The sequence below is a fragment of the Barbus barbus genome (assembly GCF_936440315.1).
Source record: "Barbus barbus genome assembly, chromosome: 45".
Lineage (NCBI taxonomy): Eukaryota > Metazoa > Chordata > Actinopteri > Cypriniformes > Cyprinidae > Barbus > Barbus barbus.
This window is the reverse complement of record NC_136723.1, coordinates 18,529,604-18,550,018: the sequence shown is the minus strand read 5'-3', so window position 1 is coordinate 18,550,018 and position 20,415 is coordinate 18,529,604. Positions and strand designations below refer to the sequence as shown.

At 36.4% G+C, this 20,415-nt stretch overlaps 1 protein-coding gene across 2 annotated transcripts in view; it reads left to right on the top strand.

Annotated features, from left to right (window-relative positions):
* Positions 1–4,721: 4,721 nt before the first annotated feature.
* Positions 4,722–20,415, top strand: part of LOC306864197 (seizure protein 6-like) — a 47,335-nt gene continuing 31,641 nt past the window's right edge. The window contains exon 1 of one of the 2 annotated variants that reach the window (XM_079408002.1): positions 4,722–5,094. In XM_079408002.1, the coding sequence (XP_079264128.1) occupies positions 5,010–5,094 (85 nt within the window). In that variant the 5' untranslated portion in view covers positions 4,722–5,009. The remainder of the gene's footprint in view (positions 5,095–20,415) is intronic. The other variant, XM_079408003.1, reaches the window with a different exon arrangement.

The window sequence follows — 20,415 nt, the reverse complement described above, 5'->3', positions numbered from 1 at the left end:
AACATTGTGAAACACCCTGAGACATGTCTTTAAAGTTGCATGTTATCGCTAACAGTCAATGAGAAAATGAATGTAATTGTAACTTTCAAACTCCACCATTGCACTCTGGAGAGTTTAGGGTAGTGACTGATTAAAAAAGGTTTATCGTGTTGTGTTTGGGGTTGATCAGATATCTGAGCGCTCTGCAAGTTTGTGCATCAGTCTCTGTACAACCAAGATGACAACAGAAAATGAATAATGCTGCATCAAACCGCAGACAGAGATACAATCAGAGCTCTGGTATTCTTTGTTACCTTTGTGATACTGCAGATTGTTTTGTTGTGCAGCATTGTGCAACACTTCAACACATTCCACACAACTGTCACAGAAAATGCAGAGAAACTCGCTTTTACACACTCAATAGATGTGAACCAGTGTTTATGTAGTCTTAGCTCTGTTACTTGCTCCCTGCGTTAGTGAATGTGAGAACCATTTTCTTGCTTGCTTCAATGGGATTGATTTGAATGGAAGCTTGATTTAGAGAAATAGGAAAGGAAAGGAAAGGAAAGGAAAGGAAAGGAAAGGAAAGGAAAGGAAAGGAAAGGAAAGGAAAGGAAAGGAAAGGAAAGGAAAGGACGTGACGTGAGTCCAAGTATGGTGTCCCATACTTGGAATTTGTGTTCTGCATTTAACCCATCCAAGTGTACACACACAGCAGTGAGAAGTGAACACACACACACACACACACACTGTGAACACACACCCGGAGCAGTGGGCAGCCAATGCTGCGGCGCCCGGGGAGCAGTTGGGGGTTCGGTGCCTTGCTCAAGGGTCTCACCTCAGTCGTGGTATTGAGGGTGGAGAGAGAGTAAAAAAAAATAGGGTAAAAAAAAAATAGATTTTTAAATAAATTCTCTAATCATATTAGCACATATTTGGCTAGTTGACAAATTACTCAAATTAATTTGATTAATTTCATTATTAAATCATTTTATTTTAAATTACTATGATGTAAAATAAATATTTAAGATAGAGCTTATCAAATGTGACCCTGAACCACAAAACCAGTCATAAGGGTCAATAAAAAAAAAGAGAAGACATTTATACATCATCTGAAAGCTGAATAATTAAGCTTTCCATTGATGTATGGTTTGGACAATATTTGGCCGAGATACGACTATTTGAAAATCTGTAATCTGAGGGTGCAAAAAAATCTAAATATTGAGAAAATCACCTTTAAAGCTGTCCAAATTAAGTTCTTAACAATGCATACTAATCAAAAATTAAGTTTTGATATATTTACGGTAGGTAATTTACAAAATATCGTCATGGAACATGATCTTTACTTCATATCTTGATGATTTTTGGCATAAAAGAAAAATCTATAATTTTGACCCAAACAATGTATTGTTGGCTATTCCTAAATATACCCGTGCTACTTATGACTGGTTTTGTGCTTCAGGGTAACAAATATGCAAATTTGTGACTGGCCATGTGATTTTCTTGCTTCCATTGATACGCAAGATCACAATGTTGGTTAAAATGATGATTAGATGTAAAATACATGCCTAAATAAATATGTTGCAGTTATGCAACCTGCTTTTTAAAATTATATATCATTCAAAGTTTTGGAGTCTATGAGATTTTTTTGCATGTCTTTGAAAGAAGTCTTTTATGCTCACAAAGACTACATTTGTAATAATATTGTGTACAATATAGTAATATTGTGAAATATTATTACAATTTAAAATAACCTTTGCACTTTATTTTATATATTTTAAAAGGTAATGTATTCCTGTGATGCAAAGCTGAATTTTTTTGTAGTCATTTCTCCAGTCTTCATTGCCACCTGATACTTCAAAAATCATCCTAATAAGTTCTTTTGTTCTTCAAGAAACATTTTTTTTATTATTATCAATGTTGAAAACAGTGGATACTTTATATTTTTGTGGAAACTGTGATGCATTTTTGTCAGGATTCTTTAATGACTAGAAAGTTCAAACGGACAGGATTTATTTGAAATTGAAATCTTTTATAACATCGTGTCTTTACTGTCACTTTTGGACAATTTAATGCACCCTTGCTTTCAAAAAAAGGTAATAAGCCCATATTTTTTAATGGTATAGTATCTATATTCCATGTTTTCTCACAATTACTACTGTACATGGACATAAAATGCACTAAAACGACACTGCTTGAAATGCTATGTCAAGTACCCATTTTCTATTAAAATGACTTATTAGCAGTCTGAGCTTCGGTCCCAGCCTCATGAATATTAATATTACCACCCCGACATGCAAACAAAGTAATGTTTGTTCTTGCCTGATGAATGATTTACTTGGTCTTAGAAGTGGCCACAGGTGTGCGAGTATGTTCTCAAATGCAAAAGAAAAGTTTTTTTAAATCACGATTTATACCAGGGGGTCAGACTGTACCTGTTTCCTCTTGAGGTGAAATCTTTTGTGTAAAAGCATAAAACTCTGTTATAATCAGCAGCCATTCTACAAAAGTACCCCGGCTCAAACATGATGTATAATGTCATGAAAGTATAGAAGAAGAGTTCAAGTATGCTTAATCTCAAATGTGTGGCTTGTTTTGGTTGACATGAGTGATTTCATACTAGGCTGCATGGATTGTGTGGGTCAAGTTTCACATTGTGGAAGGTGTTCAGTTTTATGGACTGTAATACTGTATGCTTGGTCTCAAGTCATCTCAGTCATCATTCACATGGATATATATGAAGGTCACAGGAATTGTGAGATGCCTGTGAGTGGGTGGAGAAGACCACGCAGGTTGTGCATGATATTGGAGAAGCCTTGGAAGGATGTCTTTTTATTATTTGAAATCACATGATCTCATTCATGCTTTTTCTGCAGCCATTAAGATAAAGCTGTTTCAGAAAAATCGGCTGCTATTGAGATGCACAGCAATGCTATAAGATCCCTCTCAGGTTTTATAGGCATCCTCCCTGCATACAGTTGATGCAGGGTGCTTGGGTATGAAAGACACTGTTTCTGCTCATGTAGACAGAATTACTTCATCAGTACAGGCAGAGCTGTCCAGTCCTGAGTGGAAATGTTTTCAGAGAGAAAGGCTCATTTAGCAGAACAGAGGGAGGCCGTGACATCAGCAGACTGAGACAAAAATATCTGGCAGCTGCGAAAGGCTTGGTGCCTGAATCTCACTTTTCACAGCAGTTTTGATCAAATCCTACATTTAAGATGTGAATTTCATCTTTCATTCACTGAAAGTGGCATTTTAACAATACAGATTACATATATAATTAAGAAATTATTAAAAATGTTTTATTACACATTTTTATATTTTTAAAAATATATTTAGTTATATTAAAAACAGTTTTAATAAATGCCTGCTCTTTTCTAGTATGTTTAATTATTATAATTGTTTAAAAAAACAATTCTAATTACTAATGCAGTTTTATTATGGCCAGACCTTATACTGTCATTGCTAAGGACATAGTGCGAGGCTATAGATTAATTTCTCAGTAATAATATCTAAACGGCTGTTTAGTCAGCATCCCATCCGAATGAATTTAGAGTCTGTGAAGATGATCGCTTCATTACCTCAACACATTGGTCAGTCTATTTCACGGCCGTGATTTTCATTAGCTAAGCAGACAGACTTTTTTCAACAGCAGTGCTGCCTGGCTGAAATCTCTTGCTGAGTGTGTAAGCAATGAATTACAAGCATTAAAAAAACACAGACTGTCTTGCCAAATATACAGTACAGGATGTAAAATAGAGCAGGGAGAACCTGATGTTGTTTCTACATTTTTTATTCTTCTGTTTTGAGTGGCTCCAGAACTATTTGGAAACTTTGGACAATTTGTTGAAAATTTGCTAAAGAAAAATGTACTCACCCTCAGGCCATCCAAGATGTAGATGATTTCAAATATGATCCATAATATCCATAATATTGCTTTCTCCAGTGAAAAAGTTGTTTTGTCTGAATCTGGAGAAAAATATGCACAGATCACACATTATGTACAATGAAAACAGTCCAAACCAGTTCTAAACAAACATGCTGGTGGATTTTGATGTGTATCACGAATCCAGTTACAATGTGAAAGAACAACAGGAGACAAGCTATTACTGAAGGAAGTTTTTATTATAGATTTGGAACGTGTATTTTGGCCAGAACTGACAGTTTAAAGTTAAACGCCTCAATGGATTTGTTTTATGCAAACATACAGCTTTTCACTTCACAAGATCTTAACTGATGGACTGGAGTCTTGTGGATTATTGTGATGTATTTATCAGCTGGTTTGACTCTCATTCTGACGGCACCCATTCAGTGAATGTGATCCATTGGTGAGCAAGTGATGTAATGCTAAATTTCTCCAAATCTATTCTGATGAACAAACAAACTCATCTACATCTTGGATGGCCTGAGGGTGAGTTTTAATCAAATTTTCATTTTTAGCCAACTATTCCTTTAAACCCCACTTAAAATGTATAAATGTCATTGCAATAGATAAAATATCAAATCAAGTAGCATCTGCAAATAAATGATTTTCTAAGAAGTTAGACCAAACTTCACATAGCTTTCTTCTAAATAATCCATGAAATCAATTTAAAACCCAACAAAGTTTTCCTTCAAAACATTGCTATGGTTTTAACCAATTTAGCCCACTCACTCACTGTACCTCCCCCACCCTTTCAAATGTCTGTATCCCCCAGGGTTACGTTTATATTAGGACTTGTACTCATTACATTAAGACCAATGCTACTGGGTGAACGCCAGGCTGCTGTCCAAAGTGTCCAGGCGCGCTGAGGTTGACTGGAGCTGTCCGCGGTGCTGAAGCTCCACCGCGCAATCCGCTTATAACAGTCCGTGAGTCGAGCTCTCTCTGCGTTACTGCCGGAGCTCTGCGCGATTCACCAGGAAAGACGCGAGTAGCCCATATGCTTACAAGACCGTACGGACGTTTTATTTGACATTCGAGTGATTCTCACTGCATTGTTTAACACAAGGACAAATTGTCGTGTGTTCTGAGGAGTCGTTTCAGTATGTGCGTAAGGATCGAGCTCCAAACGAACTGGCTCTTTCTGCTGCTCATTCTGAGTCTTTCAGTGATATACACGCGTTGTCAAGGTGAGTGTGCATTTTTAAGTACTTAAATCTACTAATGCTGCTGTATGTAATAGAGTTAGGCTATTCATCTTGGGCACAATGACTAACTGGGTTTGTACCTGTCTGTAGCTTTACTTAAACGGCGTGTGTGTGGAGAAATCCAGTATAAGTACAATAACAAATTACGATTATACAGTTTAGGATATATTCAGAGATTTACTTTATACGTGTTGTTTAACTGAAATATCGCAGGACGGCACGAACTTCATCTGTAGAGTGCTGTGGTAAAGAAAGGGGCCGTTCATATATTGCGTTAAAAGCAGACGCAGAGCTACAAAATGGGGTCTTAAAACGGGTTTTCAATGTAAACTACTAACTTGAAACAGCGTTCATGACGTTAACACGATATGCGACATAACTGCAGGAGTGCCTCTTTTTCAAATAATAACTTGAACCCCTTGATACATTTATTGCAAAAAAATATTAATTTCAGCAAACTTACAAGCGTGTCTCAGCAGCACAAGATAATGACACTAATCCTGAAAATCAGATTAGCACCGTCCCGAACAGAGCTGTTTCTGAAACTAGCAGAGTTGTGTTGTTTTAACCGGTTTAATAACAGACTCTATCTCAGCTTATTCAGGTCATTTGAACACTTACACATAGACTGCAGATGGCAGGTTTTTTTTTTTTTAATAAAGCTGCTTCATAAGTCAGTGTATTGTTGCTGTTTATATTTAATTTAGTGACACAGCATGTTTGGAGGCCATATGTTGTGTTGGGATAATGAGATGCAGCCATCCTGTTTTATCCTGTGGGCTCATGTTTGCTTTAAGTACAAATTCTGCTGATTTTCTGAGCTTATTTCAATGAGACAGCTGAAATTGCACAAATTAACTTTAACATGAATAAAAGATGCACCCTTTTAAAAAATAAATTATAATTTATGCAAGCTTTTAATAGTGACTGAATGCCAGGAAAGATTGTGATTTATGGTATTTCAAAATAAACATAATAGAGTGGTTTAAAGCATAGTCTAAATGAATGCTGCTTTGCTCTTTGTTGTAAAGTGCAGAAACATACACAATATCGTTAAAAAAAAGGATGCGGCATAGGACATTTTTGTTTATTATTATTATAAATCTTGTTGCACATTTTGGTATTCATCACATTCATTCAGCTATTAGCAAGAACAGTGAGCTATTACTAAACTGTGCATGTTTTTCTGCATTGCATGTCATACTGTACCTGTGTAGATTCCTCCATCAGTGGTTGCTTTTTAATGTTGTTTCCAAATGAGGTTTCATGATATTTAAAAGTGCATTTTAGGTGGTGCATACAGTTAATGTCTCTGTATGATAACTTTTTGAGCTCTGAATGAGTTTTATGAGAATCATTTGAGAGTGAAAGAGGCAGCCAGAGGGAAATTTATTTCTATTCCATACAGAAGTATGTGAAGTAATTTTGAAGTGTGCAGCTAGGTCTTTCAAAAGGTCTATTTCTGAATCCATTTCGCCGTTGCTTTCTTATCAGCTCCTTTTCATAATTCTGTAAAAGACTCATCCTCCCATATTCTGGCTATTCAAAAACAGAAGCATGGAAACAATCTGATGGTTTCAATTTCTGCCTTTCATGCCTCTGATTTCAGGGGAGGGCTTAAAAATGTTCAACACCTGTTTTTTTTGGATTGCCGGTGATTAGCTTGATCAAGGGCTATTCAGAAGCTGCTAGTTGACATAATTAGACTGGCGCTTTGTCAGTTTATGGCTTGTAAATGAGAGTCATTATGGCAGAATGCTCTCTAATATCCTCATGCTGTCTGAACTCTGCAGGTGGGGCTGAGATGCTAACCGCCTTTTGCTGTCTCTCACAGAAAACTAAACGATCAGAGTGATTTGGGCTCTTCCAAGAACTTTTTCTCTGGTGATGGTTTATGTACTTGCATGTGTTTCTAGTTTTCACTGAAAAGACAGAGGAACCAGTAAAATACACCAAATACACAAGTCAAACCGTCATGGGTGATGACGAATGTTTGGACATTCTGACGGCACCCATTCACTGCAGAGGATCCATTGATGAGCAAGTGACTTAATGATACATTTCTCCAAATCTGTTTCGATGAAGAAACAAACATCTACACCTTTGATAGCCTGAGTGTGAGTTAACTCTAAGCAAGTTTTCATTTTTCGGTGAACTATTCCTTTAAAGTGAAGTGAAGTGACATTCAGCCAAGTATGGTGACCCATACTCGGAATTCGTGCTCTGCATTTAACCCATCCAACGTGCACACACACAGCAGTGAACACACACACACACACCGTGAACACACACCCGGAGCAGTGGGCAGCCATTTATGCTGCGGCGCCCGGGGAGCAGTTGTGGGTTCGGTACCTTGCTCAAGGGCACCTCAGTCGTGGTATTAAGGGTGGAGAGAGCGCTGGACATTCACTCCCCCCACCTACAATCCCTGCCGGCCCGAGACTCGAACCCGCAACCTTTGGATTACGAGTCCGACTCTCTAACCATTAGGCCACGACTTCCCCCTGCACTTGTGATCGATATGATACCTCTTCATTCACTGCTACGAACTGATGGCGTTCAGATAAGTACGATTTGAACCATGCTAATGCACTTCCACTAATGCCAACAAAGTGTTCTAGTCTATTCAAAAGAATGTTGTGGTCGATAGTGTCGAACGCAGCGCTAAGATCCAGTAGAACTAATAAAGAGATACAACCACGATCAGATGATAGAAGCAGGTCATTTGTAACTCTAATGAGAGCAGTCTCAGTACTATGATACGGTCTAAATACTGACTGGAATTCCTCACAAATACTATTTTTCTCTAAGAAGGAATATACTGTAATTGCAAGGATACTACCTTTTCTAGTATCTTTAACAGAAAAGGGAGATTTGAGATGGGTCTGTAATTAACTAGATCTTTGGGGTCAAGTTGTTTTTTTTTTAATGAGAGGCTTAATAACAGCCAATTTAGTCATTTAGCAGACGCTTTTATCCAAAGCGACTTACAAATGAGGACATTAGAAGCAATCAAAACCAACAAAAGAGCAACAACATGCAAGTGCTATTACAAGTCTTGGTTAGCCTAACGCAGTACACCAAAACTTCGTTAGGCTAACGCAGTTTTGTGTTGTTTTTTTTTTTAATAAGAAACAAGTAGATAGAATAGAAAAAATAAAGCTAATGTTAGTTTTACAAGAAAAGCTAGCAGTTAGAGAATAAATATGCAATTGATAGAAGGTAAAATGGTCCGTGTACTTTTGCGTCCATTCATTTTTAGTTTTTTAACCCAGAAATTAAATACGGAAAATGCGGTTTCTTTAATGGTTCAAACACTGATGAATCGAATAAGCAGGCACAATCAGATTTTCATTATTCAAAATTCCGATTTCATAAAAAAATCATAAAAATGATATGAAGTTTGTTTTTTAATGTGTATATAGGCTAAGTTTAATTTCTACCTTTTTAGCGTCTTTTTTAGTGCCCTCTCACGCTACTACCATAACTGCTTTATGAAAACCTTCAGCTTCTAAATTTTTATGATCTTAATAATTTTTCAAGCCTAAAAACATGTATGAAATACTCATTACATATTTCTTTGCAAATAACTGTATCCTGGGCAAGTTCTACGGGAGTGCTAGAGGGAATGAAACGAAAAAGCAAGAGAAGGCCAGTTAAAGCAAAGGGACTTTGGTTAAAGCTAGAAATAGGATGACTGACATTGTCTGTTGATTTCCTGAGTGGGCATGCTTTTAAGTTAGAATCAACTCCAAGACACAGTTTTATTCAGTGCTGCACAATCGGGGGCCTGTTTCATAAAACAGGTTTACCAAATAAGCCAGGATTATTTCAGTTAGTCTGATTTATTGTCAGATGATTTGGCTCAAAATAACTAACTGATTTTTTTTTTTATGAAACGGGCCCCAGGAGTCTCTCATTATAACAAACTGTAACATGATCTATATAAGAGATTCATTGATTATCACGGATTTTTGTGAGATCTCGATAAACTGAAATGACAGTTTTATAATTATTATAGGGAGCGCAGAGCGCTTTGCGTGCTTTCTTGGCTAATCCATTCAGAATTTGAATAAGTTTTGTTTTTCATGATGCTGTTGGACCAGTGACAGCTGCACGCTGCAATGTTTCGGGAGTGACATCTGCATATAAATGCGGCATTAATTAACAGGGCAAAAATATGTCAACATGTATATTAAGGCTAGAGTACCGTCACTGATTTCAGAAGCACCCTCAGTGATTCAGGAACCGGCCTGCCTGTATCAGATTACAACTTTATATATTTCTATTTTACCCCATATATTAAACCGTGTAGCGCTCTAACACGATGTAAGGTACATGCCATGCATGGTCGTCTCCGATACCGTGACCCAGATAGCACGCAAAATTGACAAAATTATATCCCAGTATATAATTTCATGACAATTCCCAGGATTCTGCCTATGTCTATTTTAAAAACCATATTTTTATTAAGTCTCTGCATTGTTCCAAAGACTCTAATTCTCAACTGAACGTGCGGGAGAAGCATTACTAAATTTGGCCAAAGAAAACCTGTTAAAAACAACATTTTTCTATATTAAATTTATGCATTTTTCAAATGTTTATTAAAAGTACAAAAATTCATGAACAAAAATCTGAAAAGAAGTCAATATTTTACCTTTTCATGAAGAATTTTGTGTGTACGGTTCTAATTTCAATTTTGGTTTTCAGCATAGCAGTTAAAAATACTATAATCATTATTTTTTCATGTTTTTCGTCTGGGTTAAAAAACTAATAATGAATGGACGCAAAAGTGCACCGACCTAAAATGTGTGTGGTTTTTTGTTTAAATAAAAAGACAGATAGATAAAATAAAATTAGAATAGAAAGTGCTAGAGTTAGAGGGTCAAATAAAGATAGAAGAGATGAGTTTTTAGCAGTTGCTTGAAGATGGGTAAGGGATTTAGCTGCTCGGATTGAGTTACAAACATGCAGATTTTCATTTCACAAGGTATTTATTAATGAACTGGAGTCATGTGGATAAATTGTGGACTGGCTGTTTGGACTCTCATTCTGACGGCACACATTCACTGCAGAGGATCCATTGCTGAGCAAATAATGTAAAGTATAATTCTCCAAATCTGTTTTGATTGAAGAAACCCAACTACATTTTGAATGGCCTGAGGTTGAGTGATTTTTCAGCAGATTTTCATTTTTGGGTGATCTATTTCTTCAAGCTGACTGCATTGCATTGTGGCATTCAACACAAAATCAATAGCAGGCTCGTCTCAGGTGGTCTTTCCAACTAAAGAAAGACAGGAGATTATAGACAGACAGCATAATACGTCTGGAACCATGTATTGTAGCTTTTTATCTGTGTGTGACCATGTAAATCGCTTAAAGTCTGCCACACACATTTCCTTTTGTGTCAAATTGGCATTTATAACACTTTATTTAATCGGCACGCTGTGATAGTTCATGTATTGATTTCAAGTGTTTTCATTTCAGCCTAAAGAGCGGTGACATCAACTTCCTGGGCATCAATACCCGCTGACCCTTTTGAAAACGCAAAGCTGAGGCTCTTTACATGCCAGGCACCTGCAGCCACACAACCATAAAATTGGTATATTTAAGAAGATTAAAAGTTGACATTTTGACTTTTAAAATGCCACAAGTCCATTGGCCTCCTAATCCCCCTCTTGTTATGTGTGACATTTCATTATTTAGTATCCTGAAGGTTTCCTAGGCCCCTGATTTGAATGCAGAAGAGGGTACATTTTCACACGTTGACACTAAATAAGGATTTTTTAAATGAAGGTTAAAAATTGACTGTTCTTATATATTTGGATTATTCTGTATCTTGTATGTTGTGTTTAACTTGGAAAAACCCAATAAACAGAATTAAAAAAAAAAAAAAAAATTGACTGTTCTGATTTAACTCTCTTCATAAAAGGAAGTAGAAGTACTGCATTTTTTTAAAATGCTAGTTTATTTTCCCTTTTTTATTTGAAAAAAATTGAGTTCTCTAATGGCATTTAGTTAAAACAGAAAACAAACAAGCTTATTTAGCAATTAAGAACAGCTGTGCTCTTTGATCTGTTGGCGTATTTCCCATATGTCTACATAAAGTTGTATGAGAGAGTAGTGGCCAAAGACTTTTCACTTTCGAGCCTTGATTTAAACTTTTAAGCCATTTGCAACAAACTTCTGCCTTTTGGCATCTAAAGGTGTATGAATGAGCAATGTCAGAATATTTTTTTATAAGATTTGTAATATTACATTTTTTTTTACTGCTTTCATAACCACATAATATAATAATAATACAAATTCTAATATTTTTAACAATATTTTTAACTTTTTTCTTTATTTTATTTTAGCTCCAAGCTTCTCAAGTCACAAGTCAGAGAGAAATCTCTAGAGTATGTATAATTATATGAACATTAATAATTATATGAACATTTAATTGCATTTTGTGATATTACTGAGAGTTTGATCAAATTCTAAGTGGATATCTATGCTGTAATATTCTGTATATGAATTATCTGAGGTTTTACGTCATTGCTGAGAGACACTGTCTGGTAACACGACTGCTCAAGCTCTTTAAATAAAGTGACAGGGAAAGGTGTCTGTAGATCCCTTGAGCTCATTTGTCAAATAAGAGGCTCTGTGTTTTGGCAGGGTCAGAGCAGAGGACGCTGGTCTCTCAAAGGCTGCACGACAAACAGACTTTTCATGGCGTCCTTCTGTTACAGCATTCAGACGCCACTGTGTTTGAAACAGCTGCTGCAATCGATGCCCAAAGCATCTGAATTCTGCATCCGAGACTATCTGTCATGCTGTAATAAATGCACTGTTGATCTTCAGTTTGAGACTCTTCTCCCTGCAATTTTCTTTTAGAGGCAGAAACACAGAAAACTGATTGCATTTTTTTTTTTTTTGATCACTTTAAGTGATACAAACTTGAATTTCTTTCAGATCTGATGGCATGAAGCTTGCAAATTGGAGACTAGATCTTCTGAAGTGTTGTTGCCAGTTGGACTGATAAAAACCAATGCAGCCTGACTGCTAGAGATTGCTCAAGCTGGCCAAACAGGGCGTGACTTACTGTTTTTTATAAATGTAAATTATAAAAAAAAAAAAAAAAAAAAAATTATATATATATATATATATATATATATATATATATATATATATATATATATATATATATATATATATATACATACACACACACATACAGTTATAGCCAAAAATATCGTCACCCTTGGTAAATATTATCAAAGGCAGCTGTGAAAATTAATCTGCATTGTTAATCCTTTTGATCTTTTATTTAAAAAGAAAAATCACAAATCTAACTTTACATTGGATAATAAGAATTTAAAATGGGGGGGAAATATCATTATGAAATAAATGTTTTTCTCTAATACACATTGGCCACAATTAACGGCACCCTTTTATTCAATACTTTTTGAATCCTCCATTTGCCGGTTTAACAGCTTTAAATTTTCTCCTATAATGCCTGATGAGGTTAGAGAACACCTGACAAGAGATCAGAGACCATTCCTTCATCCAGAATCACTCCAGATCCTTCAGATTCCCAGCTCCATGTTGGTGCTTCTTCTCTTCAGTTCACCCCACTCATTTTCTACAGGGTTCAGGTCAGAGGACTGGAATGGCCATAGCAGAAGCTTGGTTTTGTGCTCAGTGACCCATTTTTGTGTTGTTTTTGAGGTTTGTGTTTAGATTATTGTCCGGTTGGAAGATCCAAACACGGCCATTATAAGATTTCTAACAGAGTCAGTCACTTATTGATTTTTTATCTGTTGGTATTTGATAGAATCCATGATGTGTCTAAACAAGATGTCCAGGACCTCCAGCAGAAATATAGGCCCACAACATCAAAAATACAGCAGTATATTTCATTGAACACATGGGGTACTTTTTATCAGTGTTCACCAAACCCATCTTGAGTGTTTGCTGCTAAGCTTATTTTTTAGTTTCATCTGAACATAGAAGCTAGTCCCATTTGAAGTTCCAGTCGTGTCTGATAACTGAATATGCTGGAGTTTGTTTTTGGATGAGCTAGGAGAATTTTTCTTGAAACCCTCCCAAACAACATGTGTGGATGTAGGTGCTGTTTGACAATTATTTTATTAAGTTTTCTGACCCTGAGACTCAACTATTTTCTGCAATTCTCCAGCTGTGGGTCCTTGAAGAGTCTTTAGCCACTCAAACTCTCCTCCTCACCGTGCATTAGGACGATATAGACACACGTCCTCTTCCAGGCAGTTTCGTAACATTTTCTGTAGATTAGAAATTCTTAATTATTGCCCTGATGGTAGAAATGGGAATTTTCACTGCTCTAGCTCTTTTCTTAAAGCCACTTCACTAATTTGTGAAGCTCAATTATCTTTTGCTGCACATCAGAAATATATTCTTTGGTTTTTCTCATTGTGATGGATCATTAAGGGAATTTGGGCTTTGTTTCCCCTCCTATTTATATTTCTGCGAAACAGGAAGCCATAATCACCCTGGAGTGCTCAAAATTGTGATTATGAATGGGAATATACTTCAGAGATATTTTACTCATAAGAATTTCTAGGGGTGCCAATAATTGTGTCCGTGTATTTGAGAAAAATATTTTTCATAATGACATTTCCCCCCCATTTTAACATTTTAAATTCTTATTGTCCAATGAAAGGTTAGATTTTTGTGATTTTTTTTTTAAATAAAAGATCAAAAGGATTAACAATGCAGATTGATTTTCACAGCGTTCTTTGATCATATTTACCAAGGGTGCCCATATTTTTGGCCATAACTGCATATATATATATATATATATATATATATATATATATATATATATATATATATATATATATGCATAGTTACACCTGTTCAATTGCTTGGTAACACAAATTGCTAATCAACCAATCATATGGCAGCAACTCGGTGCATTTAAGCATCTAGATGTGGTGAAGACGACTTCAAACAAGTTCAAACCGAGCATCAGAATGGGGAAGAAAGGGGATTTAAGTGATTTTGAACGTGGAATGGTTGTTGGTGCCAGACGGGCTGGTCTGAGTATTTCGAAAACTGCTGATCTACTGAGAAAATATCCATTGAGTGGCAGTTGTGTGGACGAAAATGCCTTGTTGATGTCAGAGGTCAGAGGAGAATGGGTAGACTGGTTAGAGATGATGGAAAGGCAACAGTAACTCAAATAACCACTCGTTACAACCAAAGTATGCAGAATACCATCTCTGAACGCACAACACGTCGAACCCTGAAGCAGATGGGCTAAAGCAGCAGAAGACCACACCGGGTGCCGCTCCTGTCAGCTAAGAACAGGAAACGGAGGCTACAATTCGCACAGGCTCACCAAAATTGGACAATAGAAGATTGCAAAAGCGTTGCCTGGTCTGATGAGTCTCGATTTCTGCTGCGACATTCAGATGGTAGGGTCAGAATTTGGCATGAAGAACATGAAAGCATGGATCCATCCTGCCTTGTCTCAACGGTTCAGGCTGGTGGTGGTGGTGTAATGGTGTGGGGGATATTTTCTTGGCACCCTTTGGGCCCCTTAGTACCAATTGAGCATCGTTTAAACGCCACAGCCTACCTGAGTATTGTTGCTGACCATGTCCATCCCTTTATGACTACAGTCTACCCATCTTCTGATGGCTACTTCCAGCAGGATAATGCACCATGTCATAAAGCTCAAATCATCTCAGACTGGTTTCTTGAACATGACAATGAGTTCACTTTACTCAAATGGCCTCCACAGTCACCAGATCTCAATCCAATACAGCAACTTTGGGATGTGGTGGAACGGGAGATTCGCATCATGGATGTGCAGCCGACAAATTTGCAGCAACTGCGTGATGCTATCATGTCAATATGGACCAAAATCTCTGAGGAATGTTTCCAACACCTTGTTTAATCTATGCCATGAAGAATTAAGGCAGTTCTGAAGGCAAAAGGGGGTCCAACCCGGTACTAGCAAGGTGTACCTAATAAAGTGGCCAGTGAGTGTGTGTATGTATGTATGTGTATATATATGTATGTGTGTGTATGTGTATATATATATATATATATATATATATATATATATATATATATATATATATATATATATATATATATATATATATATATATATATATATATATATATATATATATACAGTATATTATTATTATTATTTTTTATTTTTTTCTTAAGATAACTGATTGCTTTTTTTCTTCCTCAAACTATAACGACTTTCAGATATGGTGGCATGAAGCTTGCAAATTTAAGCACTTTAAGCCTTTTTGTGTGCAATATACATTAACCAGTCAGTAAATGAACTGTCGGATGTACTATTTAGATATGTAGATAAAGATGTGTGTTTCTGAGACTTCAAGTCCCTTTATGCTACTGACTTGGCCTCTTTAATTGGTTCGACGCTCCCTTTGGTTCTAAAAGTTCTGACACTAAATACAATACAAGAGATGGCCAGCTGAGATGTTAAGAGATTTCTGTACTAAAAGTAATTACTCCCATTTAATTGCAGTAATTAGTCCAGTTAATGAGGAATTTGGCTGAAGCAGTGTGTGATTCAGATGTAGCTGCTGTTTGTGAGGTTGTTTAGGTATTGTGCTGTTTACCTTCATGGTGATTTGACAGGGTGACAAAGCCACGGTTGGACTTTAAAGCTCTTCCGTTGCTATGGGAGACGTATCTCTGGATCTGCCATGCCGTCAGAGCTGTTCACACCATCCCGTCCCCATCATCCGAAACGGAGATGAAAAATCTGTGTTTTAGAGGAACAGTGAGCTCAGTACAAACACATTCACACTATTTACCCACACACAAACACTCATTTGCAAACAGGCTGTCAATGCTTGGTGGCTTACCACAAAACAGATAAAATCTCTTCCATGGTGAGTTTTGAACATGATTTTTAAGCATCTGGGACCACACAGTATTTTTTGGAAATTTAGATTATTTTTTTTCTTGTTATTATAGTGTTTGAAGCATATGAATGTAAAAAAAGCCTGAAAGATGCATTGAACCAATATTTTGGCTTTGCCCACTGTGTGAATATTTCATCTAGCCCTTGGTGTGAGCAAACCTTAACTATACTGAATTCACAAGAAATATGACCAGTGGTACGGTTGACAATCTGACTGACAGTTTGGAGTTCACACAGTTCATTCAATGCATAACCGCTCTAACACAAATGAGCTCAAATAGCTCAAGTGGCACCTGGTCTGCTCTGTCAGAAGGTGAATTGGTCATTAGAGGTGTAAGGCTCATGCATGAGGACTCCTACAGGGAACTGCGGTCCTAGTTCTCTTCAGACTTGGTCTGACTGATTATACACACAAGAGAAGCTGATGAGAGGACGGAGCCAGAGTCAGTGCTGCCAATCACAGCTGGGGTTCCTCGCACCATAACACCAGGAAAAAGACTATTTGTTAAAAAGATATTTGTTAAAACCAGTGAGCAGTCTTGCTGTCTAGTGTTAGTATTTGCTTAGTTAATGAAATGATACTCTAGCATACATAAATATAGGATAAACAGTTAAGTGTTTAATTAGATCAAACTTTTTAGGAGCTAATTTTGAGATAAATTTGTATGTTTCTAATCAACATTTTGAATAATTTTTTTTATTGAATTTGTTGCAGACAAACAAACATCACTACTCTAGGCAGCAATTGAGTTATCTTTAAATGTTTGTTGTACCAGATGTATTATTATTCAGGTTAGTTTCTAAACATACTGACCTTAACTAACTTGTGGAGCTAGACTGTCTTCAAACTGTGTTTAGTGCACATAGCTTCCTTGTGCATTTGTTTTTCAGTGGAAAGTGGAAGATCCAGATCTCCTGCCTTGAATATCTTACACAACAAGGCCAAAGCAACTTGCTTTCTTCTGCTCTTCATAGTACTCATGAGCTGAACAAGTGTTTTTCATGCTTGAAAGCATCTTTATTTCACTCGAGTCCATCTGACCTTGAAAGAAACAAAGTGTTCTCGATTTTCCACGTTCAGGGGTTGTTGTGAAATGTACTTTCTGAACATTGCATGCAGGTCAAGTCTAGACATTCAAATGTTTAGAGGTCTGTGGATGTTAGTGAAACAATCCGTGGTGTTAAGAAATCAGTTTCATACCACGCACATCCCGCTGCTCTGTTGCCCCTCATCAGTGTGTTTTTTCCAGTCAGAGACGAGAAACATCTCACCCTGTTAAATATTCATAAACTTAAAAAAAATCCTCTGTGTTGACCCAGACAGACAGCCCGGGAAAACCTGTATATTCATTACTCATCATTCGTTGCATAAATTGAAAATATCCAGTGGGACGTATCTAAAAGTTGTTTCCATGGTAATTTGCTGGAGAAGCGACACCCAGCGGGAGCTTCCAAATAAACCGTGCTAAACTTGAGAAGTCAACAAGACACAAGGGGAATACATTATACACCATTAGCATCAAGCCTTTCTCTCTCTTCCTCTCTTTCTGTCAATCCATGACTTGCTGTCTCAGACATTTCTCATAAAAGTCCCTAGGATAAATAAATTAAATTGTTTGCAAATAGCGAATGTATAAAAATATAAGATCATTTGGTTTAAGTATTTGAATAAATTATTTTTTTCAGGAATCTTTGATGAATAGAAAGTTCAAATGAGCAGCATTTTTTTTTTAAATAGAAATTTTCTGTAACATAAATACTGTTACTATCATTTTAGATCATAAAATAATTCTTATTCTTATTTTACTTGCTCTAAATTTTTGAATGGTAATGTATCATGGTTTACACAAAAATATTAAAGCAGCACAACTGTTTTCAACATTGATAATAATAAGAATTTCTTTTGAGCAGCAAACCATTATATTAAAATGATTTCTAAAGGATCATGTAACACTGAAGACTGGATTAATTGTATTAAAAAATACAGATTTATCATCACAGGAATATATTAAAATGGAAAACAATTCGGTTATTTTAAACTGTAATAATATTTCAAAATGTTACAATTTTACTGTATTTTGGATTAAATAAATGCAGCCTTCATAAGCATAAGAGACTTCCTTCAAAAATAAAAAAATCTTAATTATTCCTTAATTATTCCTTGTGGCCAGCAGAGTAAAATAGAATTATATACTTAATGTATGCTTGTATTTATATAAGAATATCAACTTCAGACATTTTCTTTCTTGATTTTATGCTCTGGGTTGATGGGAGACAGGCGGATATTGAGCGAAGGCTTCTGGGAGACTTGTGAGCTCATCACAGAGCATCTAATCAGCCCCCCTCCCTCTCTCTCTCTAAGTTTTTAGCAACCTTGACCTTTCCTCTGCAATAAAACCTGCCTGTCAATCACAGATGTCTATCAGGACTTGTCTCGGAAGGGAGAAGCAGGCAGAATAAAACAGAGCAGAATACCAAGATTTGCTTCTCACATTGTATTGTATGTCTCCAATGTAAATCCCAGCTGATCAGGGGTTTGATTTTGGACTGACTGATTGAAAGGTCACAGAAACATTTACCTAATTCAGCTACATATGCATATGTGCAGAAAAGATCAGAAAACACCATTCAGAATCACTGTGCACATTAATATCATCTCACTGACAGCCCATATACTGCATGTCAATTTACTCGAAATAAAAAAATTATGCAAGCACAAATAAAAAGGCCTATGCGAGCGCACAGATAAACTAAAGTCTGTTTACTTTACCTCTGTTTGTTTGCTTTTATGCCTTGTGCTGTTGTTTCTTCTCTTCCGTGGATTATTTTTTTTTTCTGACAAGCTGTCATTTTCTCGCAGGCTTTTGTTCTTTCATATAGCATGAATTATGCTTTCTCTCTTTCTTTCATTCTCTCTCTCTCTTTCTCCTGTCACTCTGATCAAGTGTTTTCTGAAGAGTTTGGTGCAGAATGAAAGTGTCTTAGTGAGCCTGCCTGTGAGCTTTCATAACCCTCAGAGTATTCGCACATGCGTCTGTGTTATAGAAAGATAAATAAAGATCTTCTGTATAGCTCTTCTTTCCTCTCGTACAGAGAAAATATTGATCACAAAAAGACTAGAATCAATTTTTTTAAACTATATGTGAGCTATTATGTATATTATTACAAGCAAAATATGATGTCAATCAACTCTTTCCTGCAACAGTCTTCAAGTGATACAAATTTTTTGATCAGAGATACCAAACTTGAATTTGGTAACGCAGGACAATTTGCATGGGCTTGCTTTTCCTGTTTTAATAGCATATTTCAAATAGGTAAAAAAAAATCCCTAAAAACGAATATAATCTAATATAATGTTTATATAATATTTTCTATAGTGCATAATGTCAGCTTTGTTATATTACCCATAATGCTTTGTTTAATCTCACTGCACAGACTGCACTGTAAAGGAATGTTGGGAGAAAGTGACCATTTTAAACAGGAAAGCAAAGAGAGAGAAAGGTAAATGGGGAGAGAGAGATACAAAAAGGGAGAGGTGAATAACAAATCAGGCCCTTGTTTAGAGTGCGCAGACTATTTCTGATCTTATAAAGATGTTCCTCTGGATTTACAGCATGCCTCAGAAGACGGATGGCCAAATAAGATCATTATTATTTCCTTGGGCATGTTCTCTCCCTCCTTCTGTGCAAACTGTCATGGGATAACCTCCTAAAAAATCGGCCTCACTAAACCTACAGGAGTCTGGAGTAGTTTGAAAACACTACAGCTTTTCATCTCGCCGCATTTCCTTTTGATATCGAACATGCAGCGATGCTGTATTAATCATAGAACTGGATTTGAACGGATGCGACGCTTAATTCAAACTCAGCTTAGATGAAATCCAGAGAGAGCAGGGATACCTCAGAAGGCAGGAAAGGGTTTTGTTGTTTATCTCTTTGATGAAATCAGTTGTTTGTCCTCAATAAGCCCCAGAAGTCGATTCTCATCGTCCCTTTGCAGTGTTCACAGCTCCCTACACACAGAAAAGGGGATATTTGCAGATGTTTCCAGAATATGAGATGACACAATTTAATAAAGATAAATGTAATTTGAGCTACCATACTATCATATATAAAAAAGAAAATTACATTAAAATGATGTATTATATACTTTATGCACATATCATGTGTAACTTATTTCACTTTCCTTTGACAGCTGTCACTCATCTTATGATATAATGACTGTGCAGACAGCAGCATATTAGTAAGATGATGTTAATAACAAATTCATGGTGCACCAGCCTATATTTTCAGCTGATTTTTAACAGGATTCATCAGGACAGGAATGCAGTGACCGCTCCTCCATGTGGGTGGAAAGCTGTCTGAACG